This window comes from Calliopsis andreniformis, chromosome 10, assembly GCF_051401765.1.
Source record: "Calliopsis andreniformis isolate RMS-2024a chromosome 10, iyCalAndr_principal, whole genome shotgun sequence".
NCBI classification, from domain to species: domain Eukaryota; kingdom Metazoa; phylum Arthropoda; class Insecta; order Hymenoptera; family Andrenidae; genus Calliopsis; species Calliopsis andreniformis.
Window position 1 is genome coordinate 19,216,376 of NC_135071.1, and position 22,919 is coordinate 19,239,294.

At 47.7% G+C, this 22,919-nt stretch overlaps 1 protein-coding gene and 1 long non-coding RNA gene across 2 annotated transcripts in view; both read left to right on the forward strand.

Moving 5' to 3' along the window:
* Window positions 1-22,919, forward strand: part of Fng (Fringe glycosyltransferase) — a 63,498-nt gene that overhangs the window by 34,775 nt on the left and 5,804 nt on the right. The window contains exon 6 of the mRNA XM_076387370.1: window positions 11,965-12,050. Coding sequence (XP_076243485.1) covers window positions 11,965-12,050 — 86 coding nt within the window. The remainder of the gene's footprint in view (window positions 1-11,964; window positions 12,051-22,919) is intronic.
* On the forward strand, window positions 10,460-11,458 carry LOC143184906 (uncharacterized). The gene is made up of 2 exons (XR_013002839.1): window positions 10,460-11,025; window positions 11,434-11,458. It is a non-coding gene; the product is annotated as an uncharacterized LOC143184906 (long non-coding RNA).

Here is a 22,919-nt window from a genome sequence, read left to right on the forward strand (position 1 = left end):
TCTCCTCCGCTTCCTCGTTCCTCCGTATCTCCCCTATCTCCCGTCCCGTTTCTCCAGGAATCCTATTCGCCGATTGGAGCCGCCTCGGCTGGACCTAGAGGCTGTGCACGTGCAACCCGCGAGGAGCCTCGGGATCGTCGATCGAACGAGCGCAGAGATTCCTCGCGCAAATTGAAATCCCATCCAGGACTCCTACCGCGTTCGATACGCTCGGTGATAATCGTCGCGGAAAAACCTGGATAGAGTATATCTGGATTTCCCTCGGAATCAAGTAATTAGTCAGCGAGGGATGGGACAAGGTGGAGAGTTCGCGGACAAAAGGGGCTCGAGGCGTAATTAGTCAGACTTTTGTCGTCGCAGCGGGATTCAAATTACCCCGATATATCGGCGCCGCGACGTCAGCGCGGCCCTTCGTGCTTGTGTTACGTCGTTAGCCCAGAAATCGTCAGAGGCGTTCAATTACTGTTCCCCTCGATCGATCGGTGATTGCGACAGATATTTTCTGCCCGCGATCCTGGAAACCGTGTAATCGTGACGGGAAACTGGATGTGTGTTCCTTCTCTCTGTTCCCTCCCTCTTTGTCGGGGGATAATTAGCTCCACGGTCGGGCTGGTTCGCGCGAGCACGCGCGTGTGGTTGATTTGCATTCTTCTGAGCGACTGCTGGATCGTTGCGGCGCGTTTGATCGGCCGAAAAGCGTTCACTTGTTCAATGCCGAGCGGCGATGAAGCGTCCTGGAAAGTCGTGAAAGATAAAGGTGGAGGGGGTTGTTTCGCCACGGGGTGGCGGGACCCTCAGGGGTTGATTTGCCAATCAATGGCGCGGCTTGCGAAAAGGTTTTGGGAAAATGGTTCTGGTGAAACTAGGATCATTTACCTTATTTAAGAATTCCAATCTTTTCAAAATACTAATATTTGAAGATTTGATTTTTCGCAGAATTCCAATCTTCTGGGAATCCCCAGTTCTTAGAGAATTTCTATTTCTGAAAATTCCTATTCTTCAGAGTTCCAATACTTAAGAATCCCAACACTCAAAAACTCAAAAATTTGAAGATTAGAATGCTAGAGATAGATACGAAACTATCCCTTAACCTAACTGTCCTCGAAGTCCCGGCCACGCCCATGTTGCATTCGCTAAAAGAGGAGGAAAAGTTCGGGACGAAAGTGGCAATTGGATGAACGAGTACCTCTGCATCGTCGTCTGTATAGACAGCCCTAATCAGAGATGGTGGATCGTTGGTTTACATTCTTTCGGTCGGCGGTATAATTACGGCTGCATCGGCACCGGGATATTGCAGCACCACGCCCCCGGTGAAAGGGTGATCCGGTGAAAGAGGAGAGAGGGAAATGTGGGCAGCCGGTGCACGGAGTAGTCTGTGCAGGAGCTGGTGATTTCTGCTGGCCGGTAGGCCGATCGAGCCTCGGGATAACCTGCCGATGAACCGTAAACCAGGAACTTATTACGGAGCTCTGTGCTTGCGCGTCCCAGCGGACGCTTTATTATTACGACTAGGAGAGCCAGAGACCACTAAGACTGCAGGAGAGGCGATGCACGTGTTCCTAGGGTACCGTACGACGACCAGGTATCCTCGAGTTAGCGCAACTTGGTAGAACTGAATAGAGAGCGCACATTTTTCGGGAGATCGATTCGAAATTCTAGCCATAGAAGCTTTCTAGTTACTTTCTAGTTACTTTCTAGTTACAGCATTCACTGTGGGGAGTTTTCAGGTTTAAATAAGCAGTGTATTTTAATTTATACAATATTTATGAACTGTATAGATACATGACATACGTAACTGAAGCCTGAAGGAGACAGGACTCGTCTCGATTGTGTAACACTGGCCTACAGTGGGCCAACAGGAGGTGAAGGTTTCTGAAAAATGTCTCGCGGGGCTGCTGCTCGGAGAGGGTAGAGAGGATTTAATACAGTTTCTTGCGAGTAGGTTTTTGTCGGCGTTATTATCCATATCGCTGGAATCGTCGGTTTTGTAGCGGGATTACCCCTGTTCCGGCAAAGCAACGCGAGCCCGAGAATTATTCCAGTGCATTAGCTGCGGCCGAGTTTATTGCACCCGAGTAACGACCCGAACCAAGCGACCGCTAATAATTACGTTCCTATATTTCTTCCCGCGATTCTATACGTTCCATTGTTACCGAGCTTCGTTTTCTTGTTATGCTCGCGTGAATCTTTTTACTCGGGGCTATTCACGGCGCAGGCATCTGTAATTTCGCGAACTCTCCTCACTCGAGCGGGGACGCGCTCGAGACCAGGTGCACGACCTTTGATTCGTGGTCCAAGTTTCAACACTTATCCGTTACTCTGGCCGTATCATATGCTTTCAAATCGACCACAAAGTGTATTAAGTCGAGCGCACGAAACTGATCCTGAGCGCCGATTCCAGACGACTTGAAAACCAGGCGGCTTGTTATCGCTATTGTGTTGTAATAGGCAATCTTTGTTGAGATAGAACTGGGATTTATGGAGAAGAGAATTGTGTCTCGAAAGTTGAGCGAAAGTAAGTTATTCAAAAATCGAATTTGTCGAGTATTTCATGTCTCTAGGATTCCAGATTTTGAATTTTTAAATTTTCAAACGTGCAGATATTTAAATTTCAAATACTTCAGATATTCAAATTTTTTAAAAATATTCAAACTAAAAACTGGTGAATTTAAGCAGTAAAAAATTGTACTATCGTGGATCAGATTTTCATCTGCTCTCTCGATTACGCACTTTACCACTGTGCCTTCTCATAGATCACTCGGTCCGGATACAAGAATCGACACAAGATTTACTGCTAATAGCGCGTTGTGGTAATCGAACGCATATTAATTAACTATCCTCAATAGAAATTCCAAAGCCTCTAAAGAGTTTCCATTCGGCTACACCTTGAACGACGCCTGGTTTAGCAGATACTTGGTATCATTTATGGGAGGTGATTCGAGAGATCGGAGCAGGCCATAACTCTCTCCGCCTGAAAATAGAGAAAATCGGTCAGAGGAATAAGTCGCGCTCCTTAACGAGATCTCCTCAGACTGTACGCAGTCGCGCCCTCTGATATCTTCCGACGTGAAAGGAATTTTATCCCGTTTTCCTGTCGTCCATGCCCGCCACGCTGTTTTTTTCGCGCTTCGACCGATGGGAATAACTCGCGTCGCGTTTATCGAGGGACACGGCGCACAAAGCGCAATAAAAATTGATTACCTCGTTCCTCGAGCTCGTTCGAGGGCAGGCCCGCGATCTAGGATCAGTAACGATGTTGCTCCCGCGCGAAAAACTTCGACCAAGTATCGCGGGTCCACGTAATGGCTCCATTGTAGCCGATCGCGCGATTTGCTCGAAATAAGAGGAATTCCGTGGATTCCGACCTCGCTGGAACGACTTGCTGTCTTTGGAGATCTTTTCTCCTTGGAATCTGAAAACGAAAGCACCTGGATCCACCTTGGACAGTGTCTGATTATTGCTGGCCAATTCTACCTATACCTATTGTCGAGTCGTTGCCAGTGGAAGGGGTGTTAGAGTCAGAGTAATCAGGAAAACGGAAGTGGAAAATGGCTTTTTCCAGGCAGCCTGTGGTTAAAAGAGAAGCGAGACTCGCTGGCGGGGGAGAAAGAAAGGGAGCCGTAGGTGGCCACAGCGGGAAAGCAGTAAACCTGCAGCTCTCCAGTGGCCGTATTAATCATTCCGTGGATGAAGGGGGACAGAAGGGGGCAGCGAAGCAGGGGAGAGCGAAGGGGGAAGATACAACGCGCGGCCGAAAGGTAGACTCCCGTGAAATACGAGACGTTTCATTAAAGCTATCCGTCAAATGCTGCTGCCCGATAATTATCTGCTACCAGCCGTTTTAATTGAGAAGACCCTGGTGCTTTCGGGATTGATTTCGCTTCTACGTTACTTTCTTTTTATTCCGCCCCCCTTGAATCGGGGATTTGGAGTGCTCGAACTTGTAAGTCAAATTCGATGGTCCTTTTTGATGCAGTACACATTAACATTCAGTTCGATAGATGTCGCGATTATGCTCCAATACTTTTATTTGTCGATCGCTGCTAAGAGAGAAGGGACATTTCTTCACTTCTGCGTTTTAAATTTATTTCATAATATTCCTGGTATATTGGTTAAATATTCTTCGAGGTTCTGTCTTCGAAGTTCCACCTTCGAGGTGGGTTCATCGATAAATGGCATAGTCGATTTAATTCCTGAGCACAGTAAAGTCCTCCGCTGCGTCGACCTTGATCTTGCATTAGAAGGTCAGTCAGCGAATGAGGCAACTGTTGCCACTGATTCCCGAGGGAAGTCTGCTCGTTCTGCGCGGCCGCGTCTGCGGTTTTCCTATTACCTCGGCAAAAAGCCGAGCAAACAAAGTTCGCGTCCATAGTTACACACGGATGGGAGAAGCGTTTAAACGTGGAAACTTCGTCCCTGGAGAATCGAAAGGATGGGACGTGTGACGTGTTTTTAAAACAGATTATTTTCTGCGTTTTGTCGTTCTTCATTAGATACACTATAATTGAAGCTTATATTTAAATATAATTAGAAATACTGTCGAAGTAGTAGGACATGATTGGCTACTGGGTCATTTAGTTTCCCATTTCCAATCAGGAGACCCCGTAACTCGTTACCCAAAAGTTCGTGACGCCTGGAGAGGTTCGTGAACGCTTGACGGTGTTTCCACGCTCATCAAGGGTCGCTTTGATTCAGTTATCCAGTAGGTGAGGCGAAATTATGTTCGTCCAGGCTTGTATATCTGGAGGCGAAGCGGCTCTAATTAAATCCGTCGCGAGCCCACGGCCACGGGACGGAGATCGAACGACAGACAGAGGGGGGACCGTTTTATCATATTCCGCGGGAAGGGCGTCTCGCGAGACGAGCCCCTCCAATCGAGGAGCGGCTAATGAGGGAGGAAGCCTGCTCCAGCTGTGCCAAATTGCGCGCACAATGGGTCGTTGATATCAGATTACCAAAGTCTGATAGGCACAGGCCTTCTGTGTCGCCAGAATCTTGTTGGATACTTTACAGCATGATATACAGGGTGTCCATGTCGAAGCAGGCCACCTGAATATCTCCTTCAAAGGAGAAGAAATATTCCAAGGGAGAAATACGGAAGAATAATGAATCCAGCGAGTAGCGAAAGGGCCGACGAAAAGAGAGGATCGATGCGGCGCGACTTGCAACGGTAGGCGAGCGAACAGGCTAATTAATAGTTCCGGGAACGACGAAGAGGTGAGGAGAAAGGATTGCAGGATCGAGAGTGGCAGGAAGGAGGAGGGGTCCACGGAATGTGAGACATGTGGCGCGCATCCGCGTGCCTCCGGCCTGCGAACAGGGTGCGATTTTCTGCCGAATGGGGGAATAGGTGTCAGACCAGGGCCGTAATCGCTGAACAGCTCTCTCGTCTCTATTTGCGACCGAGGATCTCTGCTCATCGCCTTCTCGAACTTAACCTACGTTTACATTGGCCTGCTTTTGGGCTGCTTTTGGGCTGGCAACCGAGGTGACCAACCTGAGAATTCTCCAAATTCTCCACTGGCAAATAAACAGAAAATTGTTGGGAGATATTCCCTAGGCTCTAAGAAATTTCCTACTGTCTATCGTCTTTCCCTTGCCTGAGTAAAGATACTTGAAATGAACATATTCGTAAAGTAAAATATAATAATTAGTATCAACCAATAATTTCATTGGCGAACCCAGCCAACGCACCTATAATCCTCCAGCTCTGTATCGTTCGTCATTAGAATGTAGATTAACGAATAATTACGCTTCCTTCTAATTAATCGACGCACATAGAAGGCAAACTCGGTTCGCTGGAAATCCCTCGGAAATCACGGGAGAACGCAGAGCGCGTTACGAACGTGGGAATCGTTTTCAGAGTGCAGGCCGCCGTGAAACTGACACTGATTACATCTTGCTGTTTACTCTCCCGGAAAATCAACATTATTTACGAGTGCATCCGGTCAAGCGTCCAAGACTCGAACAAAGTACCCCAGAATTCTTAATTATAACACCTCTCATTAATATTCGTCCCATAAAAACCACCCACTCTTATAGGAACCTTCCACCAGAGCTGATACAGATTTATCTTCGCTATTTTCTCCTTGGTACAAAAATTCGACCACCCAAAGGATGCTCAGAGAACGTCAGGCGTTCCGCCCAGGCCCAGTAATGCGATTTTTAACGCAGCAAGAAGCTGCCGAGGAGAATTGAGGCAGAAAGGAGGAAAAAGCCGCGGAATCCTGTAAATTAACGTTCTTCGTCTCGCCTCAGTTTTGTCCCGATTTATTTTCCCGCGGGCTACTTAGGGCGGTCCAGCCAGCGGCGCGCAATTGAATGGGTAATTCGCGTAACGAGTTGCATTGTGCACCGCTCGCTCCAGATTCAATCCCGTCGCTGCACACGTATCAATCATTCTAAACGATTTAGGCGCTAATTCGACCTGGCTCCCGCGGTACATGCAATATTCCGCGTGAAATAACTCCAGCGGCAGGCGCGCGAGCCGCTTCTTCTTTCTCTTCCCTCTGGCTTCTTTCGCCTCTTGGCGCGCGGCAATTAATTTCCTCCTGTCTGTCCTTTTTCCCTACGTCAATCACTGCTCTATCTCCCTGGACGCATCGACGCGCGATGGAGTTGCTTCCGCGGTCGGGCGTGGCCAGTTTTTCACGGCTGCAACCTTGCAGCGTGCATGATCCATGGATGCACTTGTGGAATTTCTGACTGATTGCGATAGATCGTTCAGGAACAGTTAACAAGGCCCATCTGAGGCATATTTCAAGATTTGAAAGTTTGAAATTCTGAAGACACAGGGGTTAAAGAGGTTCCAAAGAACCTTGCACTTGCATTCCAGGACGAATGTCCCATGAGAAAAAAGTCCCTTGGAAAGCATTACCTGTAACGCTCTCCAGAGGACTTCTCAAGGGACACGAGTACCTAGTGCCCTGCCCCGCGGCTCCCTGCGCAAGTTTCTTCCACACCTGTGATTGGCCGATACGACGACGATCTGTCTCACAGAGCAAGGTATTTTTCGTCTCGAACGTCTGTTGGAGATGGCAGAGGTACTTGATCGCACGCGAGAACTCGAAGTAGAGCGATCCGTGTAATCGGTGGACGAGCAGTTAAGGAGGAACTCGGCGCGCCCCCGAGCGTCCGCCAGGGAACAGTAATAACCGACGACATTAGCATGCTGCGTACCGCCGCGAGCAACGCCACGAACACACCGTCGAATCTTTTCGCCCTGACGATCAGGATTCCCAAACGTTAACATCCTCCCTTGTCGAGGCTTCTCGGGTATTTACAAGACGGAGACTCGATCGGCCGCTTCCTTTGCAGCGGTCGCACAGGAGTGCAATTACCCGTATTTATAGGGGGGTACGCGCGCCTCCCATCGTACGTGCGCGAGCGGAAAGTCGCGTCGTTTCCTCGAAGCTCGTTGGCACCGTTCAATTAACCCGATGCGTTACGATCTGCCGATTACGGACGCAAGGTCTTTTACGACATCACTTCCCACTGAAACGCGGGCTAGACTAGTTTTCCCGCGTTTTTTAACGAACTTTCGTAATTAGGCATTGTTCGCATACGATGGGATGAGAACGTACTCGTGACCCCGCCTGACCCTCGCGTGAAAATTCTAACTTCGGAAATTGTGCGGATTATAATGCACTGAGGTTAACTGGAGTGAGAAACTGTTGCGTGCTTTTTATCAAATTTTAAAGTAAATTGAAATTCAGAATGATATGTTGAGAATTCTCAAATGTTGGGACTTTCAAATATTGAAATATTGAAATATTGAAATATTGAAATATTCAAATTTTCAAATATTCAAATATTCTATGTTTTAAGCATGAAGTTATTATTAATAAAATAAAAAATAAAAATTGAAATCTCTAGGTCCCAAGAAGGGTCACTTTCACCTCTATGTTCCCCTTACCTCGCCCAATATCTCCATGATGCCTTGTAGGCTCGCGAGCTCACATCAAACAGAGACTACCCCATCACCTTGACCTTCGAACCTCACACCCTCTAACACTCCACCCTAGAATTCCATCAAACATCTGCAGAAAAGTACGCCTCGAAACGTGTCTCGACCTCCTTCAAAGCGACCGAGGGATCAGCTGATTTGCACAATGTAACAATCGGCGATCTAGCAGAGGCCGATACCCGATAGGCTGCTTCCTCCATTATCCTCGGTTTGACCCTGATAGCACAGTTACTCGTCTAATGAAACGGGCGTCGGCGAAGGAGGACAGGTGAGCAGGCGCGGCACTATACAGCGCGTCGGCGTTTCGTGACCCATGACGGCCCCATGGTCGAGGAAAAGACGCGTATCCACGGGCGAGCTGGTGGTGAGGGGTCAGGGGAAGGGGCAGGCGCTCCTCGTGCCACGTACGCTACCTCCATTACTCCGATATTATTATACCTGAAGCTTTATATCTCGCGGCGGGATCTTCGTTTTGCAGAGGCGCATCCGGTGCAGAATTGCGGCCTAGCCGATCTCTGCCACTCGTTCTCGCCTTGCTCTTGCCTTGCTCTTCTGCTTCATCCGTGGATACCTCGTCTGGTCCGTGCCCAGCACGTGGACGACCATGCAAATTGACAAGGCTTGTCCGCAATTATCGCTCGTTAATATTCACGTCGATAACATCGCGGTCATTGTCGTTATCGACGATTGCCACGATCCAGTGAGATTCCAGGGGGCTTAACAAGGGTAAAGTGATACGATTCTAGAGACGATGGAACTGGAAATAGGCTTTTTCTGCGAGTCGAGATGATATACTGAACGATTCCCCAGTCATGGAGACTGCATTTCTTATCTGTTATTCACCATTTTTTAGAATTGATCAATAGACTTGACCACGATAATAAGTGCCATGTTATAAATGGGCCAGTGACCATCAAGCCTCTGTCGAGGAAACACCGTACCTACAAAAGGTAGAGAGAGGTAGGGAGAGGTAGGGAGCTGAAAGTTTAGAGAAGTAGAAGTTGAAAGGAGACTGATCTACTGTTAGCTCAGCGTCTCGTATCTACGTCCAGGTTCATCGAGCGATATCAGGGCCCCTAATCTGTTCATTAGTCCTAATATATCGAGCGTCAGCCACCCACTCACCATCAGATATTACTCGCCGTGTCATTCAGGCCCTCGTTTTACGAGCTCGAGTCTGCGGGACCGGTTGTTTCGAGCGTCAGAAGAAGATCATCGATCCTGTCTTCCTCTCCGCGCTCTCGACAACCGGTTTCCGGTTTGGGACGTTCTATGACTAATTAACGCCTTAACGATCATCGCTGTTTACAAGTCGATCTGTATTTCATCTCGTTTATATCCGTTCTTACGACTCTGCGAAGACGTTTTTGCGATATAAAGATATTTAAGGTTCGAGCCTCCCTACGACGCGCCAGGATTTTGAGTTAATTCTTATCTCAGGGACTTGTTGTCCTTATGGGATTCCCAGGACCATGTGACTCGGGGCTCTATCACAGCTCCATAAATGGTACCTTTGGAAAGCCTTCTGTGGTCGTCGCCGAGATCTTCTAATTAGGACCAAGGGTCGGGACGAGGCTGCTTGTATCTGGAGCGATAAGAGACATCGACGGTGATCAGAAGCAGATTTACGAGGGTGGGTCAGTACTTTCGCAGAATGACTGTGGTTAGTGTAGTGGCGTATAAAAATTAAGATGAGGGTCCCCTTAAATGTTTGAGAACTTTTATAAAAACAGGATTTATAAATTTTCTTATAATTCTCAGAATTATGAGATTCCTACATATATTATCTGATCATTCAAAACGTAGGGTACTTGGCCCTATTCCTGCGTCTTCAAGAGGCACCAATTTTTACTAAGAGTGTAATATTTCTTTAAATAAGCAAACTTAAAAACAAAGTAATTCCTCAATTTTTGTACCAGAGCTTCTTTTCTATACATAAATGCTTCTAATCTGAAGGCACAGATATAGGGACAAGTACCCCAAAGAATTCAGTAAAAAAGAGATATCTACACGAGAGCCTCTGTCTAATCAAAAACGCTCCCCCTCTCGAAGTACGCGCCATCATCCGAAAATTGCAAGACTACTTGGTACACTCCATAATTGGATTTCGGCCCATGTAATCTGCCCCACGCGCATCAACCCCTTCAGGGGGGCAGGCTGCGGAATGTAATTAGCCAGGGGGGTAATCTTCGCGGAGGATCTTCGGGTCCACCATCAGGTTTAGTGGTCAGCGATTTCTCGGGATCGAACGATGGCTGGCAGGTAGGTAAATGCGCGGCGATAATTAAAATCGGTGACTGATTGCCCTGGCGAGCGTGCTCCTCCAGCCTGGCAGGTGTCGGCGACAGCTCCTTTCACTTTCCTCCCGAATGTGAATCTCGCTGACGGGTCGTCGCGTGTGACAGGTTTCTCTGGGAACTCGATGCTCGAGATTCGTCGAGAATCGGCTAATTAGGGAACCTGCGTGCTTGCGATTGGAAGCTGGAGAGGGGCACCGAAAGGACGAAGAATCTTTTATCCTCCACAGTAACTCAATCTCCAATCAAAGTTCAGCGCAAAATGCATTGGAACAGTCACACAGAGTCACCATCATCTCGCAGCGTTAATTGCTCGTTCGCCAGATGATTCAGACGCAAATAAAGAATGCAGTATCAGGTTATTGGTCGAGTATCAGTCGAAGCCACTTCTGTGAGAGAGTGGACGCGTGACGCGGAGAAGAGGGAGCCGAGGAACGGACAGGACCTCACGAACGCATTAGATATACACGGCCGATTGGGGTGGGCCCAGATACTATCGTGGCTGTACAACAAGGAAGCTTCGATCTCCACCCGCCGGCTGCTTTCTTTCTCTCAACCACATTTGAATAACGCAACAGCGCGCGCAGTCACGAGAGGGCCCGCGAGGCGCGCGCGGAATCCTGGGGTCAACTGAGATGGCCCGCGCTGGACAATGGGGCTAGGAAAACGCTGCTTCCTTCGACCGATTTCTCTGCTCGCTTTCCACGACTTCAGAGATGTGGAGTGAAGACAGAGATAGAGGGGTTTGGGTGACTGAGGAAGGTAACGAGTGGACTATGTAGCCTGGCTAGACTGGGCCAGTCTTCTGGGGACAAATTAGCACCCATGTTCAATAATTGGGGAGGGACACAAAATTCGATTTCTTAGTTATGAGGAAATTCGCTGTAGACTAGGGGTTCCTAAATTAACTTGGTCCACAGCCCTCTTTTCAGGAAAAAAATTACTCGTAGACCCTTTGGAAATATATCCTCTCTGAGTGAAGAAATAGTTGAACCAAATTTGAGTCGACTCGAATTTCGAAAATGTAAAGCGACCCCCAACTCGAAAGTTTATTCTCAAGAAAAGAAAATCAGTCTTAACTTGACCCAAGGTGTTCCACCCACCGTAACACCGTAGATACGCACGTGCAGCATAATTCTAGCAGTACAGTTGTTCCTGTACCACGTCTAGTCGAAGGAAAGGAGCACGGTTCCGAATCCTGTCCAACAGAGATCGTATCACGGCCATGGATCGCGTCCAAGTCTCGTAGGAGTCAAGCTCTAATGGCCCTTGGCGATCAGAAATGGCTTCGTGACTCTCTATTCTCTGTTGACTCCAGTAGAGGTGTCGCTATCTATGTACCGTTGCCCGAGATATCTGAGAGACAAATTTTTGCGAGCCCATAAAAAGTCTCTGGCGTCCGAGGAAACTACTGGAGTTTCCAGGTCAGTAGGAAGAGGCCGATCGGAAAGTTTACGATCCTCTCCTTTCGCGACGCGTGTCTCCTACTCGAAGTATGAACATTCGAGAGCAATTTCACGGAGCAAATATATGATCCAAGGGTCGGGGAAGCAAAGAGTCTATGCTCATTTTCGATTTAACTGCTCCTCGACACTCTGATTCGATCCTCCGAATAGGGATTCTATTCAATGAGTCTCTGATTGGAGAATCTTCAGAACTGATGCAATTTTTACCTAATTAAGGTTGTCTTTCCTGTTCCAGCAAAAGGTGAAGTTCTGGTTCGCGACTGGCGGAGCTGGATTCTGTATAAGCAGGGCTCTCGCGCTGAAGATGACTCCCGTAGCTGGGTAAGTGTCTGATTCTTAGAATTGAAGACTTTGAATTTCAATGCGAAGCACCCAGTAGTGGAGATCGAGTCGAGGGAGAAAATCAGTATCGCGTTCCTCGTTAAAGAAAAAGATCGAGGACAAACAACCGATCAATGCGCGATCAGCGAGAAGGCAATAGGCTTCGCGACGTTTATGTCGCGAGGAGTTGCGCCGATTGCTCCTCGAGACGAACTTATTGATAATAACGCGGATAGTCGGCGACGTCGCGCGTTGCGATCAGCCATTCTGATTGCGCGTCATTAAATCTTAAGTGGAATGGCTGGGCCCGATCCGAGGCACTCGCGTCGTTGACTTGCGACCGATCGAATCGTTTCATAAATCTTGGGCAATTAACGTCCGACTCTGGCCAGCCAACGCTCGTCCATCTTGCTCGCGAACTCTCCTCGAACCTCGTTTCAACGACACTCTGTTAAACAGTCCTTTATGCTTGTCGTTTATTCGACGTAGGCTCGCCTGATAACTCCATAGAGAAGCGAGTTTATAGAAGCTTTTACATTTGAAAATGGGTATGTGAAGATTTGAGAATTTTAGGTACTTCAGAATTACTCCAGTTGAGAATGTCAGGTACTTCAGAATTGCCCCAGTTCAAAATACCAGTTACTTAAGAATTCCCCCAGTTCAGAGTTCCATCACCTGAGAATCCCATCATTTGGGAATTCTACTATTTGAGACTCCCATCACTTGAGAATTCCAGTACTTAAAAATTTGAGTAGTTAAAAAATCTACTCTCAGTAAATATAAACTTGAGACACTGAGACCTGTGTTATACTATTGACACCATATCAGACGAGGCTGAAACCCCATCACCCCTCAGTCCTCCCTCTGAAATATGCTCGTCTTTTCATTGAAGACCGCGGGGAAGAGGGAGGGACGAGGCAGAGCAACGATCTGGCAAGAAGCCAGAACAGATCAGAGCAGTATGGGGAGGGGTAGGGCTTTCGAATCAGTCGGCTCTCGGTTGCCGTTCTTGTCCACGCTCTTCCGTCCGCTCCGTCGTATATACACGGTCCTGGCATTATCCTGCCTCCTGTACACTCGTTCCATTCGTGTTGCAACACGTCCGCGGAACAGCGAGCCGTCCGAAGCGAGCTGACCAGCGGAGCGACGAGGAGAGAAGGAAGGAGCGGCAAGTGCATCGAACCGCTTTCTCATTCAGGGACGTTGCCACTACTCTCCCTCCTTTCTTTCTTGTTTTCTTGCCGTCTCGGCCAGGAGACCGATTCACTGCTACATCCGATGCTCCACTTTTCCCCCCTTCCACCTGGCCAATCGACGGGAAAGCGAGACGGTGACGAGGAAAACGCGAGATTCCTAGGGTGGAACAGTGGTCGAGACTAAATAGCTGAGAGGAGTTGGGCTGAGGCTACAGTGGATGCGTTCTCTGATGAGCTGATGATCCGACGACTATGCTTGAACTTTATTTATCTATTCATTTGTCATACAATTTAAATCGCAGTAATGATCAAACAGAGAAGACAGGTAAATTTGCTTACTAGTGTAAGGAAATAAAATAGGTCAGAAATATTCCTCAGGATATTCGTTTGTCACGAAACGTATCCTCTGTAACTCCAGCCTTAGTCGAGCTAGAAGAGGATTCAATAGAGATGTGCAGGGATTCTAGTGTTCAGGGATCGAGGAGACGCAACTTCGTGCCAATTGCTATTTCGTTTCGAGCGCCTCGCGATTAATGAACCGAGGCGAAGACTCCTGTTGCCTCTGTTGCCCTCCACTCGAATCTATTTTCAGGCTCGGCCGTTCGTTATTTACGACTGCCGCCGCTCATAACGGTGCACTGAAAGCTATCGCGCCGAGATCGTAACTCTCCGACTGATTTTCTATTATCCCCGCCTTGTATCGCGACGCTTATTAATAGACGGAAAAATCTTGAGCACGGGGTGAGTTCGATTCTGCTTCTATTTCAATTTCAAATATTTCATTTTCGAATATCTTACTTTTAAATATTCGACTTTAAAGTATCTGATTATCAAATATTCGAGGTCGAAGTCCATCAGTTTCGTTGGCACCGACGCTGTTCTTACCCGAATATGATGAATCATCCCCATGAGAGGCTAAAAGCTCGCTCGTGTCCATGTGTCGAGTAAAATCGCAGAAACGAGCTTCCCTTGTCGACGTGCCCACCACTTCTCCGCAGGCTGGTAACAAGGAAATGATGGAAACACAGATATATTGTCGTGGAATCGCGTTTCCTGTGGTGGTGCGTGCACGTGGGTGGCGATCAGCCTGTGCAGGCCCATTGTGACCAGACCTGTTGCGTTCGTCGTTAATTAAGACCCATCTCCACGAGATCCACCGGCGAACCAGTCTGTCGTGTCTCCTCGAGCTCGATCGACGTCTGATACGAGCTGAACGTTCTCGAGATTCTGCTTGCCTCTTCTACTCGCATCACTTCTTCCGCGACGAGTCTCTCGACTGACCAGAATCTTCCAAATCTTACAAATTTTCACCTATCCTCGTCGCAAAGACAGAACACGATAGCTAGAGATATCTTTTAGATATCTTTTCAACTTCCTTTTGAACAATTTTTTCTTGTCTTAAGACAGAATATGAAGCGAGAAAGAAGATTACTACTTATGGGATGACTTAATATACGTATATACTACTATACATAAATATCTATGCTAGAATCAAGACATTCAATAGAGTCTAATGTATCTTCAATAATATATCTGTACCTCAGAGCAAGAGCAACTCAAGTCCATCTGATTCAAAATTAAGTTCCTTACCATAAACTCCTTCGAAAACTATATTAATAAATGGATAATTGGTGTTGGGCATTTGTTCTTCGGCTCTCCTGAAAAATAAAAAAGTACTTGGGTTACCCTAGCTTTGAACTACAGATATGTTATTGGTCCTCAGAGCTCCTCTCGATCTTTCTCCAATATTTTAAGTTGTGTCATCGGGTCAGTTATCCCAGCTCTAGACTTCTCATATTCCTGCAAGGCACAGTGTTTTCTTCTAGCAATCAAAGAGAGTGGAAGGGTTTCGAGGTTGAAACGGAGCCTGGATCGAGACCACTCTCTGGCTATCGCGCGCACGTACCAGCACTTCATTCGTCGCCGATCGAAGCCGATCGTTCTCGATCAGAAATGGAAGAAACGCACGGAGCCACCGAGAGCGTCGTGAGCATCCCGCGAAGACACGATGGATCGATATCGATCGCGGAGTCGACGCATGAATGCTCCTTCGACTCGAGCGGAATTGAGACGTGTTCCCCGCGATCGGGAGACCTACAGACGTCCATCGTTCCACTTTGCGCGCCCCGATGGCGGACAAAGTGATTGGAAATTGAGGAAGAGCTCGCTAGAACTGTATGAACCTGGCTAGAACTCTAGAAAGAAAGAATGTTTCTTCTAAGATGCAGTGAATGAGAATGGAGTTTGCGTTTCTCTGTCAATTTTAGGAGGAGATAGCTTAGAAAGGGGATCTAGAAAAAGATGCTGCGACTTGGTGGAGCTTCCCTTCAGGAAGTTCCCAAGTTTTTCGTCTGGGGGATCAGCTTCCTCTTAGGAGGCGATAAATGTGTCATTGAGAGGGGGCTGAAGAGTTCTAAAGCTGACTGATATGTAAAAAGGGAACGATCTAGAGCTGTGGAGTCTATTGGTAGCAGATGAGGTTTAAGTTGAAGTTCTTGGTGAGGTTACTGTGAGAAGAAGCGAACAATTCTCCTATTGCTAATGTTTATACTTTTAGAGGAATCTTCTTCTATTGCTATACCTCAATTAACGTAATTTTAATATTACACTACCACCAATTTTTCCCAGGAAATATGTATACCTATAGCTACGCGAAGGAAGAATTTTCTGCGAATGCTAAAAAATGTGCCATATGCAGTTCGTGTGACTTCCCTCAGTAGCCAAGGGTTACCCTGCTGTCACTGTGTCAGACTTATTGCTCGTACGCGAGCCGAAAGAGTTGGCAGTGGGGCGGCGAGATAAATAAATAAGCGTGTCGTCGAAATCCCACGGGTCGATGGAAAGGGAGAAAAAAGGCGAAGACCGAGGAAGGAGGTAGGGGCGAAGCTCGCATCCAGGGATCTCTTTGATTCCATTATTGCTCGCCTAATTGGATTCCTCTCCGCGATCGCGGCCCGTACATCTATAAACCCGCGACTCGTGAAACCAATTTGGGCATTCCTACGTTTATACGTGGGCCGTGCAAGATCCCATGGCCCCTTGATCTCCGCTGATCTATAGATCACCGAACTCTTGGATCACCTACTCGTCTCTGGACCTGTGAGCCTCTGTCCTTTGAAACAACTATTTCTATTTCAAATAGAGATCCTGTGGGACCTTAATTTACCCTTTCGTGGCTCTAGGATTTATTTTGAGTATCTTTTATTTTTTTTAATTAGAGATTTAATATTATTCTAGGTGTAATTTAAAAAAAGTGAGTGGGATAATTCTGTGACCTACTTAGCCACGAAAGAGTTAATTAACTTAGCGTGAAACTCAAAGTTGAAGTACAGTATTACCTTTTTTATAGTCTCCTTGATATATTTGTTATAATTTAAAGTTATTTTGAGTGCTAGGGTTGCGTTTGCGTGCACTATCGCTCACAATTTTGTGTGAAAACGTGTCTCACACTGTAAAATCGCTAGTGAACAGTAGCCAGTAAACTAATATCGAGAAAACACTGTACATACTAATCAAGTCCCATGAGAAGTCCCCTAGAAACCGTCGTCCCTAATGCTCTCCAGAAGACTTCCCGCAAAACAGGTACATCAGGTACTCTCCTCAAGTCTAATTTCATTCCCCTCAACAGACTATTAAACCCCCTGATTCTTTCCAATCCCAACCCCTTCCGTGGGCAATACTCTCTCACCGAGCACTACTTCCAGCTTCCACATACTTTCCCCTAATTCCTCTCCCCATCTGCTTTCTAGCGAATCTCCGACCACTATTCGCGTCTCTCTTCGCGAGCCTCCACCGTGACAGGTTCGCGCAGCGTTCCCATCCGCCCCGAGGGTTCAAGTATCCAGGTTTCCCTCGTTAACTCGCTTTCGTTCGCGCGAATGCTCGGAATGTCCCCAGAGACAAAGGGCTCGGCGGAGAGGTATCAGCGAAATCTGTCCCCTGGTTATTTAGCACCGGACGAAGACGGAAGGCTAGGCACGAAGGGCGATCCCCTTTCGACGCCCTCCCTCCCTCCCGCGCGGGTAAAGGCCGAAATTTCGATTTCTCGACTGTTGGCCGTAGGTATTTTAACGAGGCCGATATTCCGTGTCGGCGGTGCCGAAAGGACGACCGAGGTGCAACGACGAAGGAGACGCGCAGGAAAAAAGGAGGGAATCGCGGGGAGAAGCAGAGAGAGACGGAGAGAAGCGGAGAGACGAAGGGAAGAGTGAGAGAGAAGAAGACGAGAGGGAGAAAGGGTACGCGATTTCGGGGACTAATCTGGCCAATTAAAAAGAAGCCAGCGAGACGGTGGATTCTCGAATCCGCCGATGGTATTCGCTAATGAATGCTCTCTCCTCTCCTGTCCCTGCTCGCCGCCTCGCTCGCTCGCTCCCGCGATCCCATTTTCTCTCGTCTCCCGTGGCACCGCGGGCTTTTTTCACCCCCTCTGGTGAGGGCTCTCTAGGCGGCCGATCGACTCCTGGAAAACGTTAATTAGACGCCGCGGTGCCGCGGACGCGTAGGGATTCCTGCTAATTGGACGCGCATAGCCTTGAAATTTTGGCGATCGCGGGCCAAGCGTGAGAAAACCGACTGCCAAGCGCCGACAGAAGAAACTGTTTACTAGCAGCCCCCGTCGATTTTTCGGCGCCACAGCTGGAACCTCGCGGGTGGGGATTCTGGGTTTTTACTGGCAACGAGATCTTGGAATAATAACTGCACCGTCTTTGGATACTGGAGACGAGGGGAGGCTGGCACATGTGGAGATAGAATTGTTGGGAATTTTGTACGTTCAGGGGGTTAAGGAGTTGGTGGGACAGGGAAGGGGTGCTTTTAGAGTACAGAGTATATTTTCTATTTATTGTCCCATCTAGAGAATCGCTACCTTTTTGCTTCTACCATCAGCTTTGGATTACGCTGGGCTCTCTTCTTATCTATTCGACAGGGAAAGAAGGATCGTCGTTGCAATTGCGTGTTTCCACTTCCCAGCAATTGTATCCCAGCCTGTATCGGCCTGAACCGGTCGCGTTTCGAGCTCAGGCGATATATTTCAGCCGCGAAACGGCTAGGTGAACGAGCTTTATTGCGGGCCGTACGCAACGCGGTAAACGAAGATTTTAATCGGCCACTCCGCCTCATGGCCACCTTGTTTCACTTAGCTGGAGCGCACCTGCGCTTCCTCCTCGCTGCAACGCCGCTGGAAGCCTTCGTTGCATTGCAAATGCGCGACCTAGTCTAACGAGCTCGCTTTCACGGGCGACCGTTTATGATTTCTCTGCCGCGCTCCCTCGTTAAATCGACTACTGGGATCGTCGGGAACGAATGCCAGCTTGCGGTCGTTCCTTCCGAGTTTATGCAGCAGAAGGGAGACGATGGAATTCGGTGATTTGAATGCTTCAGGGATTCGGGGGACCTCGATGATTTCGTTGGTTTTAGGTCTCCAGGGTTTGAGTATTCGAACTTTGGATAATGCCTGGATTTTGAGTTATTAGATTTTGTACGGTTTTAAATAGCTGTTTCTGTTCTCAAGTAATGCCACTTTCACATGCTGGGATTCTCAAGTATTCCTGTTGCGAAATATTGGGATTCTAGGATCTCGAATCTCTCAGATATTGAGAGTCTCAATTGTTGGGATTCTCAAATGCTCCACCTGTGAAATATCCTAATTCTCGAGTATCCCAATTCATAAATATTCCACTTTTCAAGGAGTTATTCCGAATTGTCTAATTTATATAAAAAATGAGCATAGTACCGAGTAACCTCGTCCCAATCTAGAAGACATTCCACAGACCCTGTCGGCGTCCTTTGAAGACACTCGTCCATCGTTGTTCCTTCACGGAAGGTGTGCTGATATACAAGCTCGCTGACCAAACCCGCGACCACCAGCCCTAATTGGCACGATTTATGTCCACGTGTCCCCGTCTCGTCCATCGTTTCCCGAAACTCTCGTCCGTCTCCCGATAAACCGAATTCCTCTCGACCCACCGATATCATAATCCTCTATCTCAGGCGTACTCCCTTGCTCTCATTTGCATCCGCGCAGCAACCGTGTACTCCTCCGAGCGTGGACACCGTGACGAATCGATGCTCCAAGGTTCACGTTCAATACCGCTTGTCACGTGGGCAAATGAAATCTTTCCTCGTTGTAACGAGACTTCCGCGGCGTGGAAAATAATTTCAGGCCCGTCGAAGCGTGTCGAGGCGTATCAGCCAGCGTGACACTCGCGTGCCCCGTTTCCTCGTCTTTCCTCGTCTTTGCTTGTCGCGGCTCACTGGAGAACGAACGAGACCGGCCACGTCAGAGAGGCCCAATTAAAGGGTTACATCCACCTAGAAGAACAAACTAGCTGTACTAAGTTCGAGAGTATTTTTCTTTCTTTTCATTTCGAAATACGTAAAAAACGAGGAGTGAATTCGTTTGACCCCTTAATAAGTCGTATTATCGGTGGAGTCGATGGAAATTCGTTAGGGCAGGGCGGAGGACGACGTCGGGTCGGTAATAAATGCGCCGAGGGAGCCGCTTTAATACGAGCAACCAGTTCTCGGACGGGGACGAGGACGACGACAGCAGCCGGTGCAGCAGGTGCACGCTCGCCAAACGCTAATCTACATGCGTGGAATGCTGGCTAAATTAAGGAGCCTCGACCGCATCGCGCAATCCGACAATTAAACGATCCGCCGCCTGTTCTGGGCCCCTCGTTACTTTCCCATTATCAGATTCTAATATTTCTCGCGGCCGAAACTCTCCCTTCGCCCCACCCTCCCGCGCCGATATATTCTGCTCCCTGCTGGACAGGAACCCTCCCCGGCCGCGATTTCGTCCTCGATTACGTGGATCCTTCTTTTCCGTTCGAAGGAACATGCTGGACTAGTTGCCGCGATAACGAAACGTCGCCAGGTGTGGAACGCTCACTTTTCAGGGGGTCGTGGTTAATTGGATTGAGAGTGGAGGCAGTGTTTGCAATCGGGAAGGAATTTTTATTTATTTTATTATTTTTGCGTTAGAGAGGGGGATTAGTGGGGAATTTTTGGAGAAAGGAACAGGGAAACTGAGGTGTGTTGTTATTTAGACTGAAGTCGGAAATTAGCTGAGACTGCTACTTTTTAATATTCAGTAGAATTATTAGATCTCTTTTTTAACGTTCACATATTATGCATATTTGGATATTTTCTTGTTCCGCTACGACTCGTTTCCCCGAGCAAACAGTTCAGGAAAGGCTGTTGATTCCCTGAGCCGATAGCACTGCTCTGCGACTGTTGTAACTGGAATAAGTCCAGGGCCCCAGTTCCATTGTATGAAGCAATTAACTCATTTCCATGGTCGCCGCGTTCACGGAAGCGTGCACGGGTCGGTGGCAACCCTCTCCCGACGGACTTATGGGAAAAAAAAGCGGAGTCCTTTTCAGGACTCCCCTCCGCGAATAAATTATGCGGCACAGACGCGGGAAGTCACGCGATGCGGAGCGCAGGTCCTTAAACTTTTCGCGTGTCACTGGGGACACGCATGCGCGATTAAGATCGACAGGAAACGCGCGCCGGAGCGTCACGACTGCTTGGGAAACGTCCTGCTACATTCTCAGGCTAAATTCGCGAAAATTCTTTTGGCCTTCTTCTTTGGGACGACAATGAGATATTCTATTTGATTGTGGAACGAGATGATTTTGATTCTGATATTTTGTAGTTTCGATTGTTTGTACGGAGCTTGATAAATTTTTTTCGGGACTGGCTTTGCAGTGGATTCTTAGTCTGAAGCCTCCCCTTTCTAACGAGACCTTAAAAATTGATCTACGATTTTTTTTCGCCGAGTTATTGCACTTTGAATGAAAAATGAGCATCCAGCATCAGAATACCAAGAGTATCCAAAACCTGAAAAAATGGTCAATCTTTGGGCGGCTGTAACTCCAGCAAAAAGAATCGTAGGGAAGTGAGCCTGGTCTCATTCTAAAGGGCAATGCCTCTACTTTAACACCCCTGAACTGAATTTCTCCGAAAAAAATTCTTCACTTCACGACACGCCGAGAGGGAGAGGGTGGTTTTTCCCCAAATATTTCCCAACTTCAGCAGACTCTCAAGACTCTAATAAATTTTTTTCACGACTTCTCCTAGTGGGAAATTAAAGGTGGATGCCTCCCCTCTCGAAAGAGACCAGAACGAGCGTCCGGCGATTTTTTTTCGCCGAGTTATGACGCTCCGAGTGAAAAGTGAGTCACCAGCCTCGGAATTGTGGAGTGATCCAGAGCCCGAAAAAATAGCTAATCTTCGAGCTGCTGTAACTCCGTCAAAAAAAATTGCAGCGAGGCGAGCTTGGTCTCATTCTAAAGGGCAAAGCCTCTACTTTCACATCCCTGAATTGAACTTGTCCGAAAAAAATCCTTGACTCCACGATACGTCGAGAGAGCGAGAGTGGTTTTTCCCCGAACGTTTTCTATCTTCAGGCGACTGCCAGGAACTTGATAAATTTTTCTTGCGACTTCTCTTCAGGGGAAATGAAAGTTAGAATCCTCCCCTTTCGAAAGAGACCAGAACGAGCGTTCTGCGATTTTTTTTCCCTGAGTTATCGCGCTTTGAACGAAAAGTGAGCCTGCAGCCTCAGAATCACGCAGCGATCCAGAGCCCGAAAAAGTAGCCAATCTTTGAGCTACTGTAACTCCGTCAAAAAAAATCGTAGAGAGGTCAGCCTGGTCTCATTCTAGAGTGCAAAGCCTCAACTTTCACGCCCCTGTATTGAACTTGCCCAAAAAAATTCTTGACTCCGCGACACGCCAAATGTATATGCAGCTACAGATTAATTCTCCAATACTCACCTGAATCACCCTTAATCTCAAACCTCCTCTGATCAGAACCCATAAATAAAAAGCGTAATACTGTTCACACGCCCTCAATCCAGCCCTCTTTTCAACCACTAACGTTCGACATAAATTGTAAATAATATTCCCGAGATTTACGAGTTCGTGGCAGCAGTAAATAATAATCAGTGGTACTCACGAGTCCCGATGTCCACGTTTCCCGAACATTGTGCACGCGAAGCTAGCGCTCGTAGACCAAGGAATTTATTATCCTCGGAAAGTCTCTCGCTGCTCGCCCTCGGCCCAGCTCGTTCTTCTTCCGCCCTTCTTTCGCCTCGCTCGCGGCCACCCGACGCGGCGAGGTAATAAACACCAGATAATCCTGGTACACGGTGGCCACCGTGTCCAGGGTATCCTCCGCGACCAAGATCCGCCTCCCCCAGGACTCTGCTCTCGCCACGCCAGAAAAGTATTACGCGCAGAGAGTATTTCTGTATTTCATACGCTGGCACCGCGTTCAACTTTACTGCTGGGTACGAGCGACTGCTTGACTTTATGGAAAGACGTCGCCAGTCTACTCGACTTCCTCGAAGTCTAGGGTATATATTCCAGAGAAATCGAGATAATTAATGTTCGCTAGAATATTACCAGAGGTGTCGCTTTTGAGCAGCTGAGTGATTCATGGATTTGTTTGTGGTAGGGGTACTCAGAAAATTGAGAAAATGAAATGTAGTTATTTGCATAGGGATGTGGAGGAGTTCGTGGCATCTATGATACAAATTTAAAAGCGACAGTTTCAAAATCGAAGTGTTTTAAAATTTGAGAATTCGAATATCTGAGAATTGGAATATTTGAAAATTCTAATATTTAAATCTTAATTCTAGATTCTTCTGTACCTTCAAATT